The sequence below is a fragment of the Danio rerio genome, chromosome 7, assembly GCF_049306965.1.
Source record: "Danio rerio strain Tuebingen ecotype United States chromosome 7, GRCz12tu, whole genome shotgun sequence".
NCBI classification, from domain to species: Eukaryota; Metazoa; Chordata; class Actinopteri; order Cypriniformes; family Danionidae; genus Danio; species Danio rerio.
In genome coordinates, this window is record NC_133182.1 from 34,395,014 (window position 1) to 34,416,657 (window position 21,644).

General features: G+C 36.2%; 1 protein-coding gene across 50 annotated transcripts in view; it reads right to left on the minus strand.

The window, feature by feature from the left end:
* madd (MAP-kinase activating death domain) overlaps window positions 1-21,644 on the minus strand; it is an 89,529-nt gene that overhangs the window by 5,631 nt on the left and 62,254 nt on the right. For 4 of the 50 annotated variants that reach the window (XM_073908677.1, XM_073908672.1, XM_073908669.1 and 1 more), the window contains 18 exons: window positions 20,656-20,764; window positions 19,099-19,285; window positions 18,857-19,007; window positions 18,325-18,528; window positions 16,778-16,834; window positions 13,897-13,997; window positions 12,882-12,962; window positions 11,480-11,638; window positions 10,375-10,492; window positions 9,805-9,867; window positions 8,674-8,794; window positions 8,206-8,311; window positions 6,924-7,034; window positions 6,736-6,843; window positions 6,470-6,634; window positions 6,253-6,325; window positions 4,658-4,764; window positions 1,141-1,210 (listed from right to left, as the gene is read on the minus strand). In XM_073908677.1, coding sequence (XP_073764778.1) covers window positions 1,141-1,210; window positions 4,658-4,764; window positions 6,253-6,325; window positions 6,470-6,634; window positions 6,736-6,843; window positions 6,924-7,034; window positions 8,206-8,311; window positions 8,674-8,794; window positions 9,805-9,867; window positions 10,375-10,492; window positions 11,480-11,638; window positions 12,882-12,962; window positions 13,897-13,997; window positions 16,778-16,834; window positions 18,325-18,528; window positions 18,857-19,007; window positions 19,099-19,285; window positions 20,656-20,764 — 2,091 coding nt within the window. Of the gene's footprint in view, window positions 1-1,140; window positions 1,211-4,657; window positions 4,765-6,252; window positions 6,326-6,469; window positions 6,635-6,735; window positions 6,844-6,923; window positions 7,035-8,205; window positions 8,312-8,673; window positions 8,795-9,804; window positions 9,868-10,374; window positions 10,493-11,479; window positions 11,639-12,878; window positions 12,963-13,896; window positions 13,998-16,777; window positions 16,835-18,324; window positions 18,529-18,856; window positions 19,008-19,098; window positions 19,286-20,655; window positions 20,765-21,644 lie in introns of all 50 variants that reach the window. The other 46 variants (XM_073908676.1, XM_073908671.1, XM_073908668.1 and 43 more) reach the window with 20 other exon arrangements.

The following is a 21,644-nucleotide window of genomic DNA, read 5'->3' on the forward strand; positions in this document are numbered from 1 at the left end:
GCCAGCACCAGCATTCTTCTAAATATGTTCTTTTGTGTACAGTAGATGAAAGCAAGTTTAAAAGTATCTGAGGCACAGAATTAATGATGAGGTCAATATTATTTTTGGGTGAACTACCCCTTTTAGAAAGTAGCACATTTTTTGAATTTTACCTAAGAATTTGTGAGGTTGCTTTTTTTTTAAGTGTGCATTGATGGCTTATATTTTGTATCAGTTTATGAATGTGTGCAGAGTTTGATGTAAATAAATAATGCTGACTTTGTTTGGTGTTGCAAAAGTGTTTGAAAATAACCTTTAAATACACTTAAAATAATCACAATTTCTTATTTATTTATTTAATGACTATTATAAATGTTACTTATTTACTTTAGTTTGATTTTCATTATGTGATTTTTGATGATTTTCACTAAATCCAAAGCAGTCCAAATACAATTGTGAACATTATGTGATGATCAAAAGAACGATGTATTATTAAAGAAAGTGCTTCCTTTTCTAAATGATGCATCTGAGAAAACAACCGCCATCTAAAACTGAGCTGATCTGACTCAAGAATTTAAACAGTTCTCAAATCTGAGGATCTTTTCCACCATCAGAACCATTATTATTATGCAGAGTATGCACATATAAATTCTAATTCATTGTACTCAATAATGTTATTAGGTTTCTAAAATCACATTGAGTTTGTAAATATGAATAAGGAGTTAGCAAGAGTTAGATGATGGCATTAACAAAAGTGGAGAAAACCCACAAGCACAATTAAGTCTGCAATATTGACTGTTATAAATTGAAAATCACTGGGCACTTACAGAGATGGTTCTGGTATTGTGTGCATCACTATATGTAGTTACATGTAAATTAAAATAATTTAATGATTGACAATCAACACTCGATAAAGAATATGCCCTCAAACTGAGCCCTGATAGGCTATTTTTAGGATTTACATTCTAAAGAACATCCCATCCTTAAACTGCATTGATAGTGCAGCTGCCAGATTTGCGTCCTGCTCTTGAAGCTCATACAATAATTGAAACGAACACATCTAACAGTGCTGAACGTGGTTAACTCCTCTGCTTTGCTCTGCATGTGACTGAGTTACTGCTGTGTCGCGTACAGGCCTAGAATCAAAATGGGGGTAATTACCAAACTCCTCCAGGACAAAGACTCCTTTCACTGTATTGCACTTTTTAATGTGATTCAGCTCTATGAAAACCTAAAAACAAACAAAAACAAACAAAAAAAACAACAAGAGGACACACTGTTACCAACTCAATCACACACTTGTGGGAAAGAAATAAAGTTTTTTTTTTTCTGAAGAGATGAGAATCTGGACAGTTAGTAACTGTAAACTAGGGAGAAAACGAAGAAAGAACATGATAAGCAAGCTGTTGAAAAGCTATCAGAACTAAAAAAATAAGGAAATAAAAAAATGACTGCACGGAAAGAGAAGTTTCCATGTTGACAGGATTACATGGGCCGGTGACGCAAATGGAGAGCCATGAAAGTTTCATGAAAGAATGTGCAACTCATTACAGACCCTCATATTCTTTAGAGTAAAAATAACCCCAGATTTCCTATTTTTGCATATTTTTTGGCAGAATTATACCAAGTTAATCAACAAGTCAACACCGCAAGTCATAAAAGAGATCCTCACTTTTATTAACATCTTAATTTTACGGTTCTCAAAATGACGTCTTCTTGAGGCACTGGAGACTTGTATAACAGATGTGTTTCTGAAACACTAATATGAATCCGCAGCTGTTACCATTTGCACCAAAAAGTGGGAACAAAATCATGGCATTGATCCTCTGATGTGCTGAAATAAGGGCCCATGCAAAGACATCCATGGAAAATTCCATTATCAGACGAAAAAAAAATAGAGACACAAAAGAGAAACAAAGAGAGAGAGAGAAAATAATACAAAAGACATTAAATGGAAATAAAAATCACACAAGAGTGACGTCTGCCAGAAAAGCTACAAAACAAGGTAAAAGAAAGGAGAAAGTAAATGAAAATGGTACGCTAAAAAGCAAAGACTGCAGAGGTTGTGTGTACCTTCCGCTCCTTGCAGGGGGAGAGAGCATGGGAGAGAAACGGTTTGGATTATTATTGGACAAAAAGAGCACAAAACACCCTCTGGTGCTACGAACCCACCCTTACGGTATTAAAACTCCAACTGCTGATTCCTTCCAGAAAGAACAAAGGCTTTGTTGCATTAACTGCTAATGTCTGCCATTATGGTAATGTTAGTTTTGAAGTCCCGATGTTGTTCCCACCCCATTACCCCTCCATGCCTCCTCCACCAGCAATGAAGACCAGCTCCCTCACACATGCCTACAGCCAAACCATTACAACACACACAGCTACACTACGTGGATGATCTGCACATTTCAACAACCCTGACCTCTTCTTAGCATTCAAGTAATCAACTAATAACCCCAGAAATGCACCTATAATGTATTTATACCTGTTTATAGGTCAAGGATGAGCGATCACATTTTAATGTCCACATTGAATAAAATGTACAAAGGTGATTTTACATGCATATTAAATGCAAGTAAATGTGACTGCTTTAATGTTTCAAATAGCTTTTCCTGAAAATAAAATGTCAAAATATGGATGAAATATTGAGAGTACATATATAAAACATACATATTCTGTATTTATTCAAATGTGTAAAGAAAAGTAATATTTTAGGAACTAAAATATAAATACTAAAACACTAAATATATATTTTAAATAATTGAAAAATGCCTTGAGGTCAAATGGGTAAAAATTTATTTAATAGGTAAATGTTTAAAGCAAAATGCTAAATTATATTGTTTGAAATTAGAATTAAATAGACTTTAATTTCATCAAATGTTTTTTCTAAATATGCCTGATAAGATTTCTTTTTTAAAACTACTGTTAATTGTTTTCATCAGCAAATAATGAAAATAATGTATGATATTAACACTATTTTGCTCAGATTTTTTTTTTAAACAGGACACATTTCATTGTATGTTACATAGAAAATGTATGTTTTGATATGTGAAATGATATTATGATATTTTAATAGCTTTAAATTTGAAAATTCAGGGTTTACTCACACACACACACACACACACACACACAATGTCTTTCCAAACCTGTGTGAAGTTTTTTATTCTGCAAAACACTTTTTGGTTCACACTGACTTCCACTGAATGGATAAAGACACATTGGAAATCAATGGGAAGCGACAACAATTTTCAAAATATCTTCTTTCATGCTCCATACAGATTTGGAATGAGAAACTGTAAGGGTTAGAAAATCAGGACAGGTGTAAATGTTTAAAATATATATTTTTTGGTCATTAGAGCACCAGAATTCCATGAGCTAAGATGAAGGGTGAGTTAGAACAAAAATAAATGGCCTGTTTAAGTCTCTTCTATAGAATCAGTGTTACTAGAAGTACTGTTACTAATAGTATAGTGTAACTAATTCTTCTGTCCTTGTAGTAGCTTACTAATGGGATATTTTCAGTTGAAATGAACACAAGCTTTTTTGTGTGTACAATTCCCTCCTCTTTGAAATGTCTTTACATTTGAGCTTTATAAACAGCGAATTAGCAAAATAGTCCAATAAACCCAAACTAATAAATACACAAACATATAGACCAAAAACTGACTTATGTAAAGTAGCTTATATTAGAACCAGTACCTCATTATCTATTAGACCTCATTTTAAGCCTATTTAATCATACTTGATAATAAGGATAAAAATAAAAATAAAAATAAATAAAAATAAAATTTGCTGCTAATGTATTTCCCCCAGGCCAGCTAAGATGTTAAAGAAGATGCAATAAAGAAGATTTTAAGCTGAGAGTGATGTCATTGGTGATTTTTAAAATGCAAGTCAATGCTATCAGTACATTTGAGCACACATCTGAACTCTACAGAAAAACAAAATCACCTCCACCTTAAATGGCCTGAAGGTAAGTAAATTAACAGCATTTTGATATTTTCTTTATCATTAAAGCCCATTAACATTGTTAAAATGTTTGCAAAAATATCCTTTTAACTCTCCCCAACAATGTAATTTGTACTGCTTGGAGTATGTTTTGCACAAGGTTCTACATCTTACCTCTGGCACACCACAATAAACCGACATCACACCAACATTCACAAACCTTAAGGACCAGAGCTGGGCGCTGTGACCATTAACACGTCATACTAACACACACAGCGGGTGGAATGTTCTGACATTTGAAAAAGTAAATCTCTGCTCGTGATTATGCAACCCAAAAAACAAACATCCAGCAAATAAAGCCAAACGACGACAACAACAACAATAAAAAAAAGAAAACAGCAACTCCTCTCAGAGATTCTTCAGGAACAACAGATTAAGTCAGGCTTAAATTCAAATATTCGTTTTAGATCTGATAATGCCTTTAAGTCTTAGGTTAGCTTCTTATTTCTTTGTAAGATGTTCCAAAAGATTCTCAGAGGAAGTTTAAGGCACGGGTAGAAAGAAAGAGTAAGAGGAAGGAAAGGAGACATGGAGATATGGTGAGATGAATACAGACGAGAAGTGGCAGAAAAGAGAAACAGGGGATTGGATGGATTGAGAATGACAGGAATGGTGGTGTTGAATTTGGCAAGCACTTTGTCATGGCTATGAGAAAGGCAACACCTCCTACCTGGCTGTGCATAAATTTGAGGTTGATGCCTTCCAGTGTGACTTGGAGGAGACCACCCTCCCCTGTCTTCATGTCCTGAACCGGAAACTCGCCTCCAAGCTCTGGACCTGCACATGGGAAGGAGAGAACTTGTTTTAGACTTGTTTTGGAAAAACAATTATTTCATTGAGAAAATTATAGTAGAGTAGTTGCCAAAATAGTTGCCCAGCCAAGGAAAATGCATACTTTATCCTTTATTCAAACATATTGATGTCATGTTGATGTAGTTTTTTTAAAGAGTATTATGCTGTTGTTCTTGGCGAGGGTAAAACTTGTATGCACTCCACATTTCAGTGGTTTCATTTGTGATAACGCAAGGAAACATGTTTGTAGACGAAAACAGCCCAAAGCCCAAAAAACAAATGAGTCAATTAAATATTAATCACTCATAACTTTATTGTACTCAATGTATACTTTTTGTCTGTTTGCAAATGTAAATGCTTATTTTTTCAATTATTTTTCAATAATTTTGTCAATTAAACATCTTAAAGGGATACTTAAAGGGAATGTTGGAAACCAGTAACCACAGACATCCATAGTAGAAAAAAAACAAAATATTATAGAAATCAATGGCTAACGGTTTTTAAACTTCCTCAAAATATCTTTTTATGAAAAACAAAACTCAAACAAGTGAATGGTGAGTACATGATGATCATATTTTCAATTTTGTGTGAACTAACCCTTTAAACCTTCATAACTTGCTCATATTTTCTTGGTTCCGTTAAACTTATTGGGATTGTGAATGGCAAGTATTGTGCCAATGCCACCTCAAGAGACCACTTTGGCCAGCACAAATACTAAAAAGGGCAAATTCAGGTAAGTTACATTACTTTTATTATTGTCATTATTGATAAATGTGGTCTAGTTTACCTAAATTTAAGCAATAAAATTAAATGGTTTGGGTGAGTAAGAATAATTTTGTTTATGGAAATTATTGACAAACATCCAACTCAAAAATTCTAAAACTCCAAATATTTGAAAGTAGGGCAGGGAGATTAATCGAAAATGAAAACGTAAACACATTTGAGCAAATCTGCAATTGTCATGCACATCTTGTCAGGGAAGCATGGTGTGATCAGAAGTAAATCTCCTCCGGAGGCCAGAGGGTAGTCTTGGGCTAAAACACTAAACACAGACAAAGGAGACACCCAGGAAATGCCCAATGTATTGTATTACAAACAAAAGTTTGAACTGCTTTCATTGATTTCGCATGACTAATAATCATGTTTATGGGATAATCTAACATAATGATTTATTTCAAACACTCGACTGAAGTTATACAGAGATTCTGGAACATTCTGGAACAGTTATTTTCACTGACAAGCGACACAAACATATGTCATTATCACATAATGATTATATCTCGATGTCACAATTTCCAAAGTGATTTTTGTCAGACAGACTACAGCTGTGTTTGTGTAGTAAGCTCTGCTCCATCTAAGCGCACTTACCAGAGGTTTACTAGAACCAGCTTTACAGACAAAATGTCCATGAAAATCTCCTTTGATTAATCTCCCAACCTAAGCGTACAAAGCGTACGAAGACCCACAATGTACCTGGTTTGATGCTTTGTTGTCGAGCAGCAGCACGCTCCATGCTGTCTTTAACACAGTAGTACAATTCCCGACACTTCACACAAACAAAAACACACAGCAAGAGACAATTAAGTATGGTAACTGATTATTAACTTCACTCTCAAGTCTCAGTTGATTTATATTGTATTGTTCCAGTATCCTCAGTGTACATCTGTACTCCATTATGACTGCATCTTACCTTCTTAGTGTAAAACTTGTTTAGCTGCGTCTCCTGGCCGTTTCTCCTCCACAGACACAACACTTTAGTTTTGGGACAGTAAGTCATATTTATGAGCTTCTCATACCACCAGCGCTCATAGACTGTGCCAATATTACTGCGCAAGACGATGCAATCATCACACACCTAAACACACACAAGAAAAAAAACAGAACCCAGTCCTCAGTTAGTATATGCTTTATTTAGAACAGATCAAAAGAATAAAAAACGAAATGTAAAACTCGTACCTCCATGAAGAATATGTCACCAGTTGTATCTGTCCCAGCATGCACAACAAATGTCTGTTTTTTAATATGCCTGCTGCCACTCGGCCTGATAGAAAGCTCCCGACCGCTCTGAAACAAACCACATGGATCTGTCAAACACTCATTATTTCATCAGAATGGGTTTGACTACTTCTTTATTAAGTTCTTACTAAATGTGCGAGGCGATCCAGGACTTCATTGATCTCCTGACTGTGAGTGAGGCCAATGTGGGATTTGCCCATAAGACGACGTACTTTCTTCCTGATGTCGTTTTTACCGACCTAGAAAAAATGGTAACAGTTATAGTTATAGTTTACTGAAATATATTGAACAGTTACATATTTAAAAGTTTCGCGTCAGTATAATTTTTAATGTGTTTGAATTCATCAATTCAACAATAGTTATTATTGGTATTATATTAGTATTAATATTAATAATAAATGTTAAAATGCTGTTAATGTCTGCAATAAAAAATCTTACTCTATCACTCCAGTATTCAGTTCCAAAAGAAACATTATTATTTTTATTATTATATATTATTAAAATTAAATTCAGCGCAATAATAAAAAGTAAAAATCTCTTATGATACCCAATGCTACATTAAAAATACATATTTAAATTAACGGTTTTAATACATTTTACAATGCAATTTATTAATGGGTAAGAAAAATGTCCAAAAACATTTCATATTATTACCAATGTTAAAAATAGTTCAAATAAACAGCATTTGCTTGATATACACTAACCGGCCACTTTATTAGGTACACCTGTCCAACTGCCCATCATCGCAAATTTGTAATCAGCCAATCACATGGCAGCAACTCACTGCATTTAGGCATGTGGATATCTGCTGCAGTTTAATTCGAGCATCAGAATAGAAAGAAAGGTGATTTAAGTGACTTTGAACGAGGCATAATTGTTTTTTAGAAGTTTCAGAAACTGCTGATCTACGGGGATTTTCACACTCAACCATCTCTAGGATTTACGCACAGCGATTCGACAAATAGAAAATATCCAATGCATGGCAGTCGCTGCAACATTCGGATGGTAGGGTCAGAATTTGGCCTCCACCGTCACCAGATCTCAATCAATAGAGCACCTTTGGGGTGTGGTGGAACGGGAGATTTGCATCATGGATGTGCAGTCGACAAATCTGCAGCCACTGCATGATGGTATCATGTCAATAAGGACCTAAGTTTCTGAGGAGCATTTCCAATTCTCTGTTGAATCTACGAAGGATTAAAGCAGTTCTGAGGGCTAAATGGGGTCGAACCCGGTACTAATAAGGTGTACCTAATAAAGTGGCCGGTGAGTGTAGGAACAATTTTAAAAACATCACTGAAATTTCTGATCAAATCAATGCTGACCCCAGACTTTAACATAGTAGTTTATATAAAAATCTCAATATTTATTTAAACATATGTGAAGAAATGAAACTGTGCTTGTTGATACCTTCATCATAAGCATGTAAGCAATCATATTGTGCAGAAGCGTGGCCAGCAGTCTGTCCTCATCATCCTCCAGTCTCTTGCGGTCATGATCTCCCAGAGAAAGATACCTGAGAGAAAATAAAACAGCACAGTCGTATTTGGACAGACTAATCAAAACAGAGCATCACAGTTTACATCTAAACCCTAGCATGACCAAAAAGCTTATAGCTCAAGGCTGGTTAAAAACACTCCACTACTTTCCTGAAGAACAGAACATATGGAAAATGTTTCAACATTTTCAGATGGCTGTAATTTGTAAGTATGAACTCTGTAATACGCTTAGTACGCTATCATCAAGGTATGCAAACTTTTGAAAGCAGACAATTATGAATGATCAATTTCATGTTGGGCTTTTTCCATTTCGTGGTTATTTGTTGCTTTCGTTGCTGCATGATAACTCCTGCAGGCACTTAACAACACACACACAAACCTGTCAATCATTTCTTGTGGTCCCTGATCCATTCCCATTCCTTCCCGTTCCAGCATTACGGCATCCAGGAAGGCGTCCTCCCAGAACTGCATCTGATCCCACAGAGTTGAGCGCTCTTTACCTACACATACACACGTTTACACTCTTTACTTGAGGAAAACGGCACTTCAGTTTAACATGCCAGAATAGACAATGACAATATGTAGAGTATTACAGTAAGCACCCTTTATAAAATGAATTAACAAAGAAACCTCAGGCACCCAAATGCTATGGAAGCTTGTTTCAGCCATGAAATAAAAAAGGTAAACACAGATTTTTATCTTTCAATCCTAACTTTCCTTCCTCCTGCAAAAATAATTTTACAATTCAGACTTCTTAGAACTGTTATTTTACATCTTGCAACTGAACTTTATAGACTATAAACATGAAATTGCAAGACAGAAAAAGGTATTGCTTTATGACATCTTAAAATTCTGAGATTAGCAAAATGTAAAGCTGTAAAAAAAATTTAGTTTTTTGATACACTTTTGACTTTGTACTAGAATTTAATGTACTTTCCAATCCTATACTCTCAGTTTCTTCTGTAAGAAAAAAAAGTCAGAGATATAAAGTTGCAATTACCTTTTTTAAGCCACAGGCTTCCATACAAAGCGACTGCACAGCATGCTTTAATAAAGGTGCTATCAAACCGTATGAAATTAATTTTAACACAGCATTAACACACGCCTACATACATCTGCTTATTGTTTCAGCATTTGCATTCTCTCAAACTGTTTTGTCGCAACACACTGAACACACTGAACTGGAAAGTAAAAGTGATTTATCAGACCCATCTGGTTTCTTTATTTTACTTCACTTATTATATTTAATATAATAACACCATAAATTGACCATAAGTTCATGCAAACAGTAACATGCGCACAAACACAAATAATAAATAATCAAATATTCAATAATCAAATCAAATAATCGAATTTCTTGTGGGGAAAAAACAGCAACACAATCTATATGCTCCATCTAAGACTTAAACACACAATCATAGCATAGCGTGTGGAGTCTACTACTACGACTCCACATTTCCATAAATAGACACACAAATCTCAAACGTCAAAGGTCAGAGTTCAGCCATACTCAGAGAAAAGGTTTCCATTGCAGCATCCTCCAACTGGTCCCAAACTGAGCTTTTATCCCGGCCTTTGTGGCATTAAATGGAAGTAAAAAAAGGAGAGAAGAGGGGAAAGGAGGTAGCCGCAGAGCAGAAGGCACAAAAAGTGTTAGAAAGAGAGCGTTAGAAGCAAAGCTTTAAGCTGTCAGAGATTTGCAAACCAATAAGTCATCAACACTGGTTAAAACAAGAACACATTTAGAGTTAATGAGCAAATTAACAGAGGACTTTGTAGTGCTCAAGCATGATATGCTGAATTATCTGATGCCATCATTTGAAAAAAGACAGCTCTAAAAGAGTACTCTGTGAGGACAGTATTACATATTTTAAAGATTAAAATAAAGGAAAGCCAACAGAGGCCATTTTTGAAAGCACCACATTGTTAATAATCATTATTGAGTTGACAATAAGTTGATTACTAAATCAGTTAGGAGAATGGACATGAAAGAAGAAAAAAATAAAGAAAGCAAGAACAAAATAAAATGAATAAAAGGAGAGGACCGCTGATGGGATTAAAGAGGAGGATATATTCTTACCCAGAAGCCCCTCACACAGATAGATCCTCATGCTAACATCCTCAACGGGTGGAGCAGGTGCTGCTTTATTAACACCAACAGGCTCCTTCACTCCTGGCTTCAGCTTGTGTGTCTTGCCCTACATGATCAAGCATAAAATAAATTAATTGAATTATTTAAAATATTAATTTAATCCTTCAATAGTTCCAATTTCAGCTTAAATTTGAACATTTAAATGTATCTTTTATATTTTTATCAAAACATCATTATATAGTCTTTTACCATAACATCTTGCAAGTCACAAAGCAGCAAGGAGACGCTGACACTTTTAGTCTTCCATTAAAAAAAAAACTATAACAGTGGCCATTTTCTGACAAGCCTTTACATCACCATAAATCAACATATTTCAGAGAGAGAGACGTATAACTGTAGGCTAAAAACTGTAAATTAACATTTGAAGTAGAATCATTTAAAGGAACACAAAAAATGGTCACCCTTTATTTAAATGTACAATTCAAACTATTAAGAAACCAACAACAATTAAAACTTAAAGCTTAATAAACTACAACTAAGCTGCTTATTGATAGTTAATAAGATAGTAGTTGGGTTTAGGTATTGGGTGGGATTAGAGATGTAGAGATGTTAAGTAGAGATCCTACTTTATAAGTGCTAATAAACTTCTAATATATTAATAATTGGCAGTAGTAACTGGTGCGATTGTTATTTAAACTGAATAGTTACCCGATAAAAAATCAGCCTCAATAAAAATAAAGCAAATTTTATCAGCTTAAAAAAATGTATATATGCAAATATACACACACACACACACACACACACACACACACACACACACACACACACACACACACACACACACACACATATATATATATATATACACACACACACACACACACACACACACACACACACACACATATATATATATATATATATATATATATATATATATATATATTTACTCCTGTTTTTTATTTATAAAAAAACATTTTTGAGTGTTTTAGATGTAATATTTTGTTATATGATGCATGCAGTATGAAAACAGTGAAAGATGTTAAGATGCAGTAATGAAGCCTGTGGATACAGATGTTGGAGAGATACTCACAAACACTGAGCTGGTTGCAGGGTTGGTCTCAATCTCACTGTCAGACAGTGTGCCACGGGACAGGTTGAGATGCTGACCATGTCTTCCTGTCAGGCCATCTCCAGCAGTGCTGCTCAGGTCACTGTCTGCACCGAGCGTCTCACCTGAGCTGTTACTTACCTACACATTCAAGAGCAGAGATCAGCAACAGTACAGCAAACGACAGGAATTGTGTGACTGATTAAATAAGGTACTTCACCACAAAACAAGAATCAGAAATGCTAAAATCTGCATGATCTGTGAAGCAGCTTGTAAATATAGCTAAACTCTTTTACACAGTAACAGAAATTGTAAAAACCCATTGCTGACATGTCATTGTTAAACAATTTATTACAAAAAAACAAACAAATCATAAACAACATAAAACACAGACAATATAGTTAAAGACACATTTATTAACCCTTTTAATTATTTTTCAAATAAGTGATGTTTAACAGAGCAAGGGATTATTACAGTACTTCTTTTATTTTCTTCCGGAGAAAGTCATTTTTCTTTTAGTTTGTCTGCAATACAAAACAAATATTTTAAAGTAAAAAAAATAAAGCTATGCTAAATATTATTGGCCAACTTGGCTACAGAATAAACCACTGTTGTCCAATGACTTGCTCAATTAACCTGACCTGCCTAGTTAATCTAATTAATCTAGTTAAGCATTTAAAGGTCCCATGAAATGAAAATATGTTTTTTTTAGCTTTTAGTAAAATTGTTTTTATTTTTAAGGATATCTACTGTAAGCTAATGTGCTCCTTTTATCACTTCCATCTAAATTAATCAACAATTTATTTTCATGTGATCTTACACTTCAGTTTATCATCAAATCTTGACCAATCAAATGTTCTCTAGTATCTGACATGCCCTGCCCCTTCAAGATGTTTCTCATTTGTTGTTCAATTGGTGCTCTTGAGCTTAACCACTCTCACTGGCGGAGCTGTGATCAAAATAAAACGCTATTGGCTGTTTTTTAAAAAGGGGAGGGGTAATCTATGTCCCACCCTCTATTTATGTTTCAGTTAAAATTACGTCAAAAATTTAATAAAAATATCAGAATTTTCAAAGCACTTCACCGGACCTTTACATAATACTTTAAGCTGAATTCTAGTATCTGTAGTGAGACTTTTCTTCATAAAATCTCAATTTGTGGTCTATACTGTACAGCAAACAAAATAATTAATAATTATAGCATAAAGAAGGCAACTAAACGATGACTGAAATAATTATTTGAGTGAACTATCTATAAGCTGAAATAGAAAGTACATGACTAGAATGCAAGATAGAAATAAATACATATTGAACACAGCTATGAGAATCAGCCTGTTAAAGTTATGAGGTGGTTATATTCTCTATAATGGCCGTGCCCTACCACTGTGCTGGCCTCTGAGTCCTGGCTGGTGCTTCTGGTCAGAGCAGGAGGTTCAGAGCTCGCCAGGGAATCCGTATCACTCTTCTTCAGCAGGTCCAGAGTTGTAAAAAAATAATAATAATAATACAACAATAAAAAGTATGTTTAAGCATATTTCCATCACAGCTCAAAAATAGGCCCGCCCATTAGCGACAATCTCTCCCTCATTAGCATAAACAGCCCTGAGTGAGAAGTAGCCGTCTGCCATTAAAGTTTTTACTTGCTGAAGATAACCTCAACGACTAAGAGCAGGGGTCAGGAACCTTTAAGCAAAGAGCCATTTCTGATTTTTTAGCTAATTAATATTTTTAAAGAGCCATTGATTTATTTATATATATTTATTTTCAATAGGAAATTTTTGAAAGTTTTTTTAAACCGCAAAATATTATTGAAGGGAGAAAGCTGAAGAGCCACATATTTTCGATAAAAGAGCACTATGTTGCTTGTGAGCTACAGGTTCCCCACCACTGAACTAAGATTATAAATGAGGAGTTTAAGGATGCATAAATTAACACAGCACTCTAGGTCGCCTTCTTTTGAGATAATTTGTTTGACATTTTCAGCTTTTCACAGAGATAACGTGAAATTCCCAAATATGTATTTATTGCTATTTTCTGTTTGCGTATATACGCTCAACCAAAGATCTTTTACACTGGCAAAGAAACTGCAGAGAAATACATTTTTTGAATGTTTGAAATGAGACAAAAGATACATAAATGGTTCATAAACCATTCATAAACCATTGTTGTGGTTCATAAACTATAACAAACTTGTTAAGGTCTTTGGGGCATGTTGCATTTTCCAAGGCACAATACAGTATATGTAACACACAACACTCCCATTGGTCGAGTTCATATCAACAAAGATTTTTTCTAACATAGGTATTATAACCGTTTTCTATGCATTCAGTAGGGAAATAAAGTTCTGAAATAGAGATTATAATTACTTTTATGTGATATCACGTTAACAGCTACTGTACCTGTGAGCCAGATGTCACACTGAGGCCACTGTCTGCACTGATCTGTGATTTCTTCTCCTCAGTGTCTCCTCCTTCTACACGTTGTTTTACTCCATCCGCTCCTGCAGAAAACACACAATGAGCTCCTCCGTCCATTAACTGTCTGAACCGCATTCTGGGAGAGTCATATGACTAACAGCGAGCTGAAACCATTTTTGTACTTCATCGATCTCAGCGAGTGAAATAATGCCATTTCAGCCGGCTGCCACTCATTAGACTGCAGGGCAGGCAGAAAGAAACAAATAATGCTTGCGGTCAAATTGGGGGAAACTCACAGAAGCAGATCAGCTGACAGTGGGCCAGATCAGTTCACAGAATAGCACTAGGTATCACAGACACACAGACAGAAGCAGTCACACATGCAGGCAAACACAGTCAACCAGTCGGACAGGAGGAAGCTTCAGCTGCAACTAACGTACTCACTGCTTCTTCAATATTCAAACCCATTATGCAATTGCAAACCAAACTTGCTCAAAACTGATTACACCATATGAGGCATCATGACTTAAAAAAAAAAAGCTTGGGCTAAAATACATTAGCAAAAAAAAACATTTAACAGCAGTTTTGTTTTTCTTTAGAGGCACATGTGGTCTTTGAAACATTCAATACTTGACTACAATAAGTAAGCGACACATGGTTTACATCTCATTTCTCATACTTGTATCGTAGAAAGATAAAGTAAACCAAAATAAACAGCACATGCCTGTGTTCAGTCATTGAGACATATCTGTAAAAATAACTACTAAAAGATAATCACCTGATTTCCGTTTATTTAAACCACCTGATAGCAATGAAAAATGAAATAAATGCACAAACCCAAAGTGAAAAAAGAAAAAAAATAGAGGAAAACAGTCAAGAGTAGAGATAGGCATGAGTACCTGAGAACTAGGAAGTAATGATGATTTTGTGATTGGTTACAAGAGTACATTGGGTTGTAACTTGCATTCTGATTGCTTTGATTGAAAGGCATCAATATACAAAGACCTGACTTAAAAGTCCACAAAAGCAATGGCATGGCGTATTAACAGGTATGCAATCTAATACAGGAGTCTTGCAATGCACTGCTTTTAAAGAGCTACAGTACCTCAAATGAGACAAAAACATAGTAAAAAAAAAAAAAAGTTCACAAAATTATAATAACTCTCATAGTGTGATACCATAGATATTTACACTAGATATCGCACACAGACCCTGAGCATGTGTCAATACCGGTACTACATTTGTACAGTGCTACGAGGACAAATGTCATTAAACAAAACTAGGTCAAGATTAAAGCCAATCTGAAGATGCTGGACTTTTGCGCTGCTTACAGGTTTAGTAATGAGCAAACAAAGAAAACAAAGCATAAAGGCAGAACATTTCATAGGTAAGATTTAGTTTTTTTGTTTTGTTTTTTGTGTAAATGTTTGTATGTTATGGACTAAACAAGTTTAGATTGTGCTAAACTAAACATAGTTTGTGCTAAACAAGTAACATTATTGATGACAATACAATCACTTACTGCAATGACCATGAGGCAAAGTAGCACCAACTTGAACTAAATTTAAGGCGTATGCTAGTTTTGTTGAGTAAAATAAGTAAATAATGTAAATGAAATATGACAACAAGACGATGTGTTGTGTTAGAACCGTGTATTATTGTCGGCAAAGTGAAGTAACAATTAGTTTCTGAAGTAACATTTAAAGGTGCCTGATAACATATCAGTGCCTGTGCCTCAATGTGCATACTGTCCACCCTAAATTATTAAATATTACAAACATTATAAAGGTGTATATATATCAGAAATGTGGATATGCACATTGACACACAGAGATATCGATGGTTCACATGGAGTCATTCATAAACTCATTCACGAAGGAATCGCTCCCTCTGTTAGAATTAGTAAGTGAAAACAAAGGGTGTGTGTTTCAGGACATGGATTAGATTAAATTTAACAGGGAGGAAGGATAATACATTTCCATGCACACAAACACACTCTCTTTATCAGCAATGCCCATGCAGTCACTTATCTATCAATGTCTCAGGAGCGCTATCCTGTACTAAAATGCCAGCTCTATTGACGCAATCCTTCCAATAAACAATAACAGCATAGGTGACATCTAATGTAAATATCTATGGTGTGATAAACAAGCAAAGAAAGAGATTTGAACAAAAAAAAAATTATTTAAAAATTCTCACCTATACAGAAAAACCATGTGAGCTACACGTGAAATCACATGTAAAGTAAGCAGAACACTTTTGAAAAGGATTTGAAACACTTGTGGTTTTGTAACATTTTCACACAATTCCTATGTGTTCAGGCATTTCCATGTGCCCACCTTTTTTTTGCATGGGTTTCAAACTGAAATGTTCCAAAACATGTCACATGTTTTCAACGTGCGCTCCACATATCTCACAAGTGATTGCACGTGTGAAGCTCAGATGAAGCTATTGTGTTTTTGTCTCCCCAAGTACCCCAAAATAATACCTGTCAAGTACTCAAGCCATCACAATCAGGATTTGCACACTTAGAAATACTGGCCCAAATACAGGTTTGAATTCAATATGACTTACTGTACATCTGTATGTGTACAGGGCTTATTTTATACCTCAAGATTTACTTAAGTTGTAAAACTTTGCATCTATAAATGCTTCTCCTTAATAAGTTAAATCCTAGACAAAAGGTTTGGGCCACATGTCTAAATGGGCTTTTTGAAAAATAGTATAATTAGGGGCAGATTCAGTTTCTACCCGTGATAGAATATGGTTTAAGGGAAGAGGACTAGTGCAAGTAGAAGGACAGAGTCCTTTTTGAAGTTCTGCAAAGGAAAGTCTAATTGGGTGCTTAGGGAAGTGATCTTACTCTGTTCTTTTTCCAAAGCTTTTTGCTTTCTGTTATCCTGGTGCTTGCTCCACAATTCTACCCAAGATGCATTGCAAGCAAGGAGAGAAAGACAGAGAGAGAGTCAGAGAGCCGGTTGAATTGTCAGATATGGAGGATGAGCTTGTTTGTAGAGAAAAAGAATAATAATTAAAATAAAACAACAAATGATAAAAACCGAACAAGTGCAAAGTCTCAATTTCCAAAACAAGGATGTTTTGCAATGCTCACACAGCCATAATTCAAGCTAAATGAAAGATCTCGCATCATGTAAAACCATCCAATCATTTAAAGCTAGTGAGGAACCATTACAAAACATCCTACGCTCTGCAACCCTGTTCCTGAAGAGCCAAAACGATGGATTTCACACAAAATCAGCCTCATGCCTAGGTTTTCTTTCCCCATTCATATCATCCATAATGGGCAGTGGCTCTCCAAGGCGAGGGTGGACGGCCTGGGAGGTGCAAAAGGCGTGAGATGAGGACGACAAATCAGCCTCACAGCTGGTGGGTGAAATGAGGTGTTGCAAAAGCAGGGGATGCAGTCTCAAAGACATTCCGTAGAATTGCGGGTGCATTATTACCGAAGGACAGACAAGGCAAGGTCATGAGGGTAGGGGTTTGGAAGGGGGGTGGTGGACGATCCCCTGTGCACAGACTCAGATATGACCGCCAATCAGAAGCCTTGACCTGTAAATCCACAAGTCACTAGAGGCGTTTCAAATGGAGCGAGTTGTCTGTGGTTAGTTTTAGGGCTTATCGTAGGACTGTTAACAGGGGAAAGAACAGCTCAGAACCGTTTTATAGAGAGTAGTGGCACAGTCCAAGACCTTCACCGTCCCACTATTTCACTCTTGGCTACACAGAGCTGCAGGTCTTTCACTAACATGCATCCAATGGATTTAAGGGGATTTAGGACTGGCAAACAGGATTTTGAAAACACACGCTGAACATTCCAGAAGGAGTCTACGTAAACTTGGTTTAAATGCATCTCAATATTCCAGTAATGTGTCTACACCAACTAATGCCACTAATTCGTTCATCATCATCAGGTAACAGAACAGCACTATTTGAAAAGAATTAGAAATTTTAAAATGATTGTCCACTCAAAAATGAAAATTCTGTCATGTTGTTCCAAGCTTGTATGACTTTTCTTTCTTCTGTTAATCACAAAAGTGGACATTTTGTATTAAATGTTTTTTTTGTCCATACGATTAAATGTCAGTGGGTGTTTTGGACCCCTTAAATTTAATTCTCCAGAATAAAACCCAGTCATCAGTTTGGAACAGGTAATAAAACCTAAATTGCTTCAAGTCTTACTGAATTTGGATGAGTATACAATGCCAGAATCGTCACTTTTGAATGGGGAACACTTGAGCCTTCTGGATTCTTAATATTGGGCACAAAATCGATGTAGACAGTTAATGAAATAGAGGATGCAGCCCTAAGGGACACATGGCCCCCGAGCTCAAGGAATGTAACAAGCAGCGAAAAAGGGGGGACATGCAATGGGGACTGTGGTTTACACACCAATGGAGGCAATAAAATTCTCCTCGTTCAGACTCCGGGTATCAAACTGGCGTGATGATTTCCCAGAGGAGGGTGGCGGCAATTGGATACGGGGTACCAGAAGCACCCCTGCCGCCCTGGCACTCTCCATTCGGCCCGATGGGCTCTCCTTACTGCCTGGACTGCTAAGCCCTTCGGTGGGGCTCCGTTTCCGCTTCTCTGGATCTGTGAGCCACACGCGGGCACCAAGGAAACAGAGCATGGCAAAAAGAAAGAAGAGGAAATAGCAAAGACACATGGAGAGAAAAAGATAGAAGTTAAATTTAAAGGTAGGTTCCTGATGATTTCTGTAATCAGGTATGGAAATAAAAGGCTGAAACCCAAGATTATGAACAGAGATCATAGAGTGACTGACATCCAGCTCCACATGGCTGTAAAGAGGAGGAAAAAGAATCTTCTAGAGAGCAGAAACTCTTTGTGCTGGTCCACATAAATATATTGTTGTGGATGTAGGTAGAAATCATGTTGGTGTGGACATTTTAACGAAGGTTACCTTTGGTTTGGTAGTGGGTGCGTGCTATCTCTAGCAGACTGAAGACACTGGCCATGCCCCCTAAGCCAGCATTAGTGTATGAATGCTCCAAACTGGACACCGTGCACTTCAAAATATCCAGCATGCCTTTGTAGACCTTTCTATTTATCTCCTGTAAGACACAACATGTATATGAAATGAAGTATAAGATGTTTGCTTTAGCTCAACATGAACCCTTGATTTGACTATCATTTCGAACTCACCACATCTCTTATAACTTCCTGCTGGGCGTCCTCCTCTGACTGGACCGCACGGTTGAGTTTGCTGAGCACAAAGACTCTGAGCTGTTCATTCTCTAGCAGGCGACGCACCTTCTTCATGTTAAGCCAGCCCACACCCTGCCCCTCCAGCACGCTCTGGACCACCTCCTTTAGAAACTGCTGGTTCTCACTGCACAGCACAATAAACAAGTTTAATGATGCATAAGATACATTCTCATGCATTAGAGAACAAAAATAGAGAAACAGAAAAAATACAGTCCCACCTTATATTTGGTGGCCTTAACTAATATTTACTTAAACCCAAATTAATAATTTGTTACAATGTAGCAGTTGTGCAAATACATGTTTTACATTGTACTTATGCTTAACTAAAAATTAGCATTTTTTTACATCTGTAAATGATTTCTGTTAAAGATGCTATATATATATTGTTTTTATATACACAACCCTTCAAAACTTTGATGCAAGTAACATACATTTTTTTTCTAGCAGAAAAATATAGGTTTTATTTAGCAAGCATTACTAAAATTATCAAACACTCATTTGACTCATTTCACACATTTTTAAAGTCATAAAAAGATCTATATTACAAACACATGCTGTTTTTTTTTACATTACTTAAACATCTATAACTTTTTTTCGTTTTGAGCATTAAAAAATCTAAATGATGGATAGTTATGTCTAAAGTGTCTTCTTTCCACAGATACATTAACTGTGAATGAAGACCAAATTATTCAGCAACTGTTACTATTTTAGTTTGGGAAGGTCATTGAGGAAAAGATTTATATAGTCTCAGAGTGCTTTCACACCAAGACTTTTGTTTCGGAACCTTTCTCGTTTGCCCAGTTAGCGCGGTTTCATTTGGCAAATGTGAATCCAGCCATTACACTCGGATCCGCGCCAAAACAATCGTTCCGAGATCGCTTGAATGAGGTGGTCTCGGCTCGATTGAAACAAACTCTGGAGCGGATCGATTGTAGTGAGAAAGCGATACGATCCGAGCCCGGCTATATTACAGTTTTATGGATATGTAATAGGCATACAGCTATATGAAGAGAGAATTATGAGTAGGGTGGGAGGTCATTCCAGACATGCCAAGTCTCCCGGATGTTCCGGGAGTCTCCTGCAAATTCACAGAGACTCCCGCATGCCGGCAAACGAGTGATAATCTCCCAGTAATCGCATGTCTCCCTCCTATATTTATTTGAAAAATAAACTTAGGAGGCACTTGGTTTTTAAGGTACATGTTTTCTATTTTTCTTTCTCATTACTTCATAATGTATATAACTTTTCAGATGTTTTAGCGTGAAACTTTCTAGATGGACGATAGTAATGCTCAAAATGTCTTCTTTTATGTTTATAGCTCACTGGGGTCAAGAACTATTTAAAGTTAGGTAAGTGTAATTCCCCAAAAAGGAATATGTATCCCATTCTGAGCACCAAACCAATAATATTAGAATGTATCTTGACACCAAAAGAATTTTACATATATAATTAAATATAGAGCTCCTTTGAGTTGCACATGTCAAGTTGCAGTACCTGGTATTGTTGGCTCTGCCTTGAGGAGACGGAGACTCTCTCTTCACAGTAGGGCTGTGCTTAATAACAGAGGATTTCTGATCTACCAGTGCTCTGGGGGCTCGGGCACCTACAACAGACCATCCCCTCTATCATTCAGGATATATAGACTGTACATGTATGAACCAGCTTCCACAAGCCTAAAATCTAAAGAATTCACATCACCAAAAAAATTCAAAAACACCACAGCAGAAACACAAAGACCACAGCATTAAAACACACAGTGCAGCCTAAAACCTCTGCATAGATGTTTTCATACTGTGTCTGTTTGATTATATTGTACAGCATCAATATAAGGGGCAAAACACTCACACACACATGTAGCTTTTAACAGATCCACACACAATCAAGCAACTTTTCCTTTGCACCTTAGGATATCAGGGGTATTACATTACTAATGACACTAACGTTGACAATTAGAGGGCGACTGTAGGACTGGAGCAGAAAGAACAGCTACAGGAGCAATGACTGACACACACACAGGCAGAGAACAGAGTGAGAAAATGAGTGAGTGACAAACAGACTGCATGATGACAAGACACAACATAAAAAAATTCAATAAAAAAGCTTAGATGATTATACTGCAGACAATTAGCAGTGTATGGCAACAGCACATACACTTACACGCACACACAAACTCAGCATGTGTGCTCGTCCAAACATCTGAACATTAACATGTGCAAAATGCATATAATGGCATTAGCAGATGGACCTCTTCGCACACACATTTCACCGTGTGTGGCTTATGAAATGTTAGATTGTGCAAGCCGTACTTGCATGTCGCAAACAAAAGTCATAATAATTCTCAGTCTATACAAACTTGCCAAAGACATATTATGAAACAGTGATGCGGCAGTTCTGTGGGCGCAAATGCCTTGTTGATGCCAGAGTTCAGAGGAGCATGGCCAGATTGTTTTGAGCAACAGTAACTCAAATACCCATTCGTTACA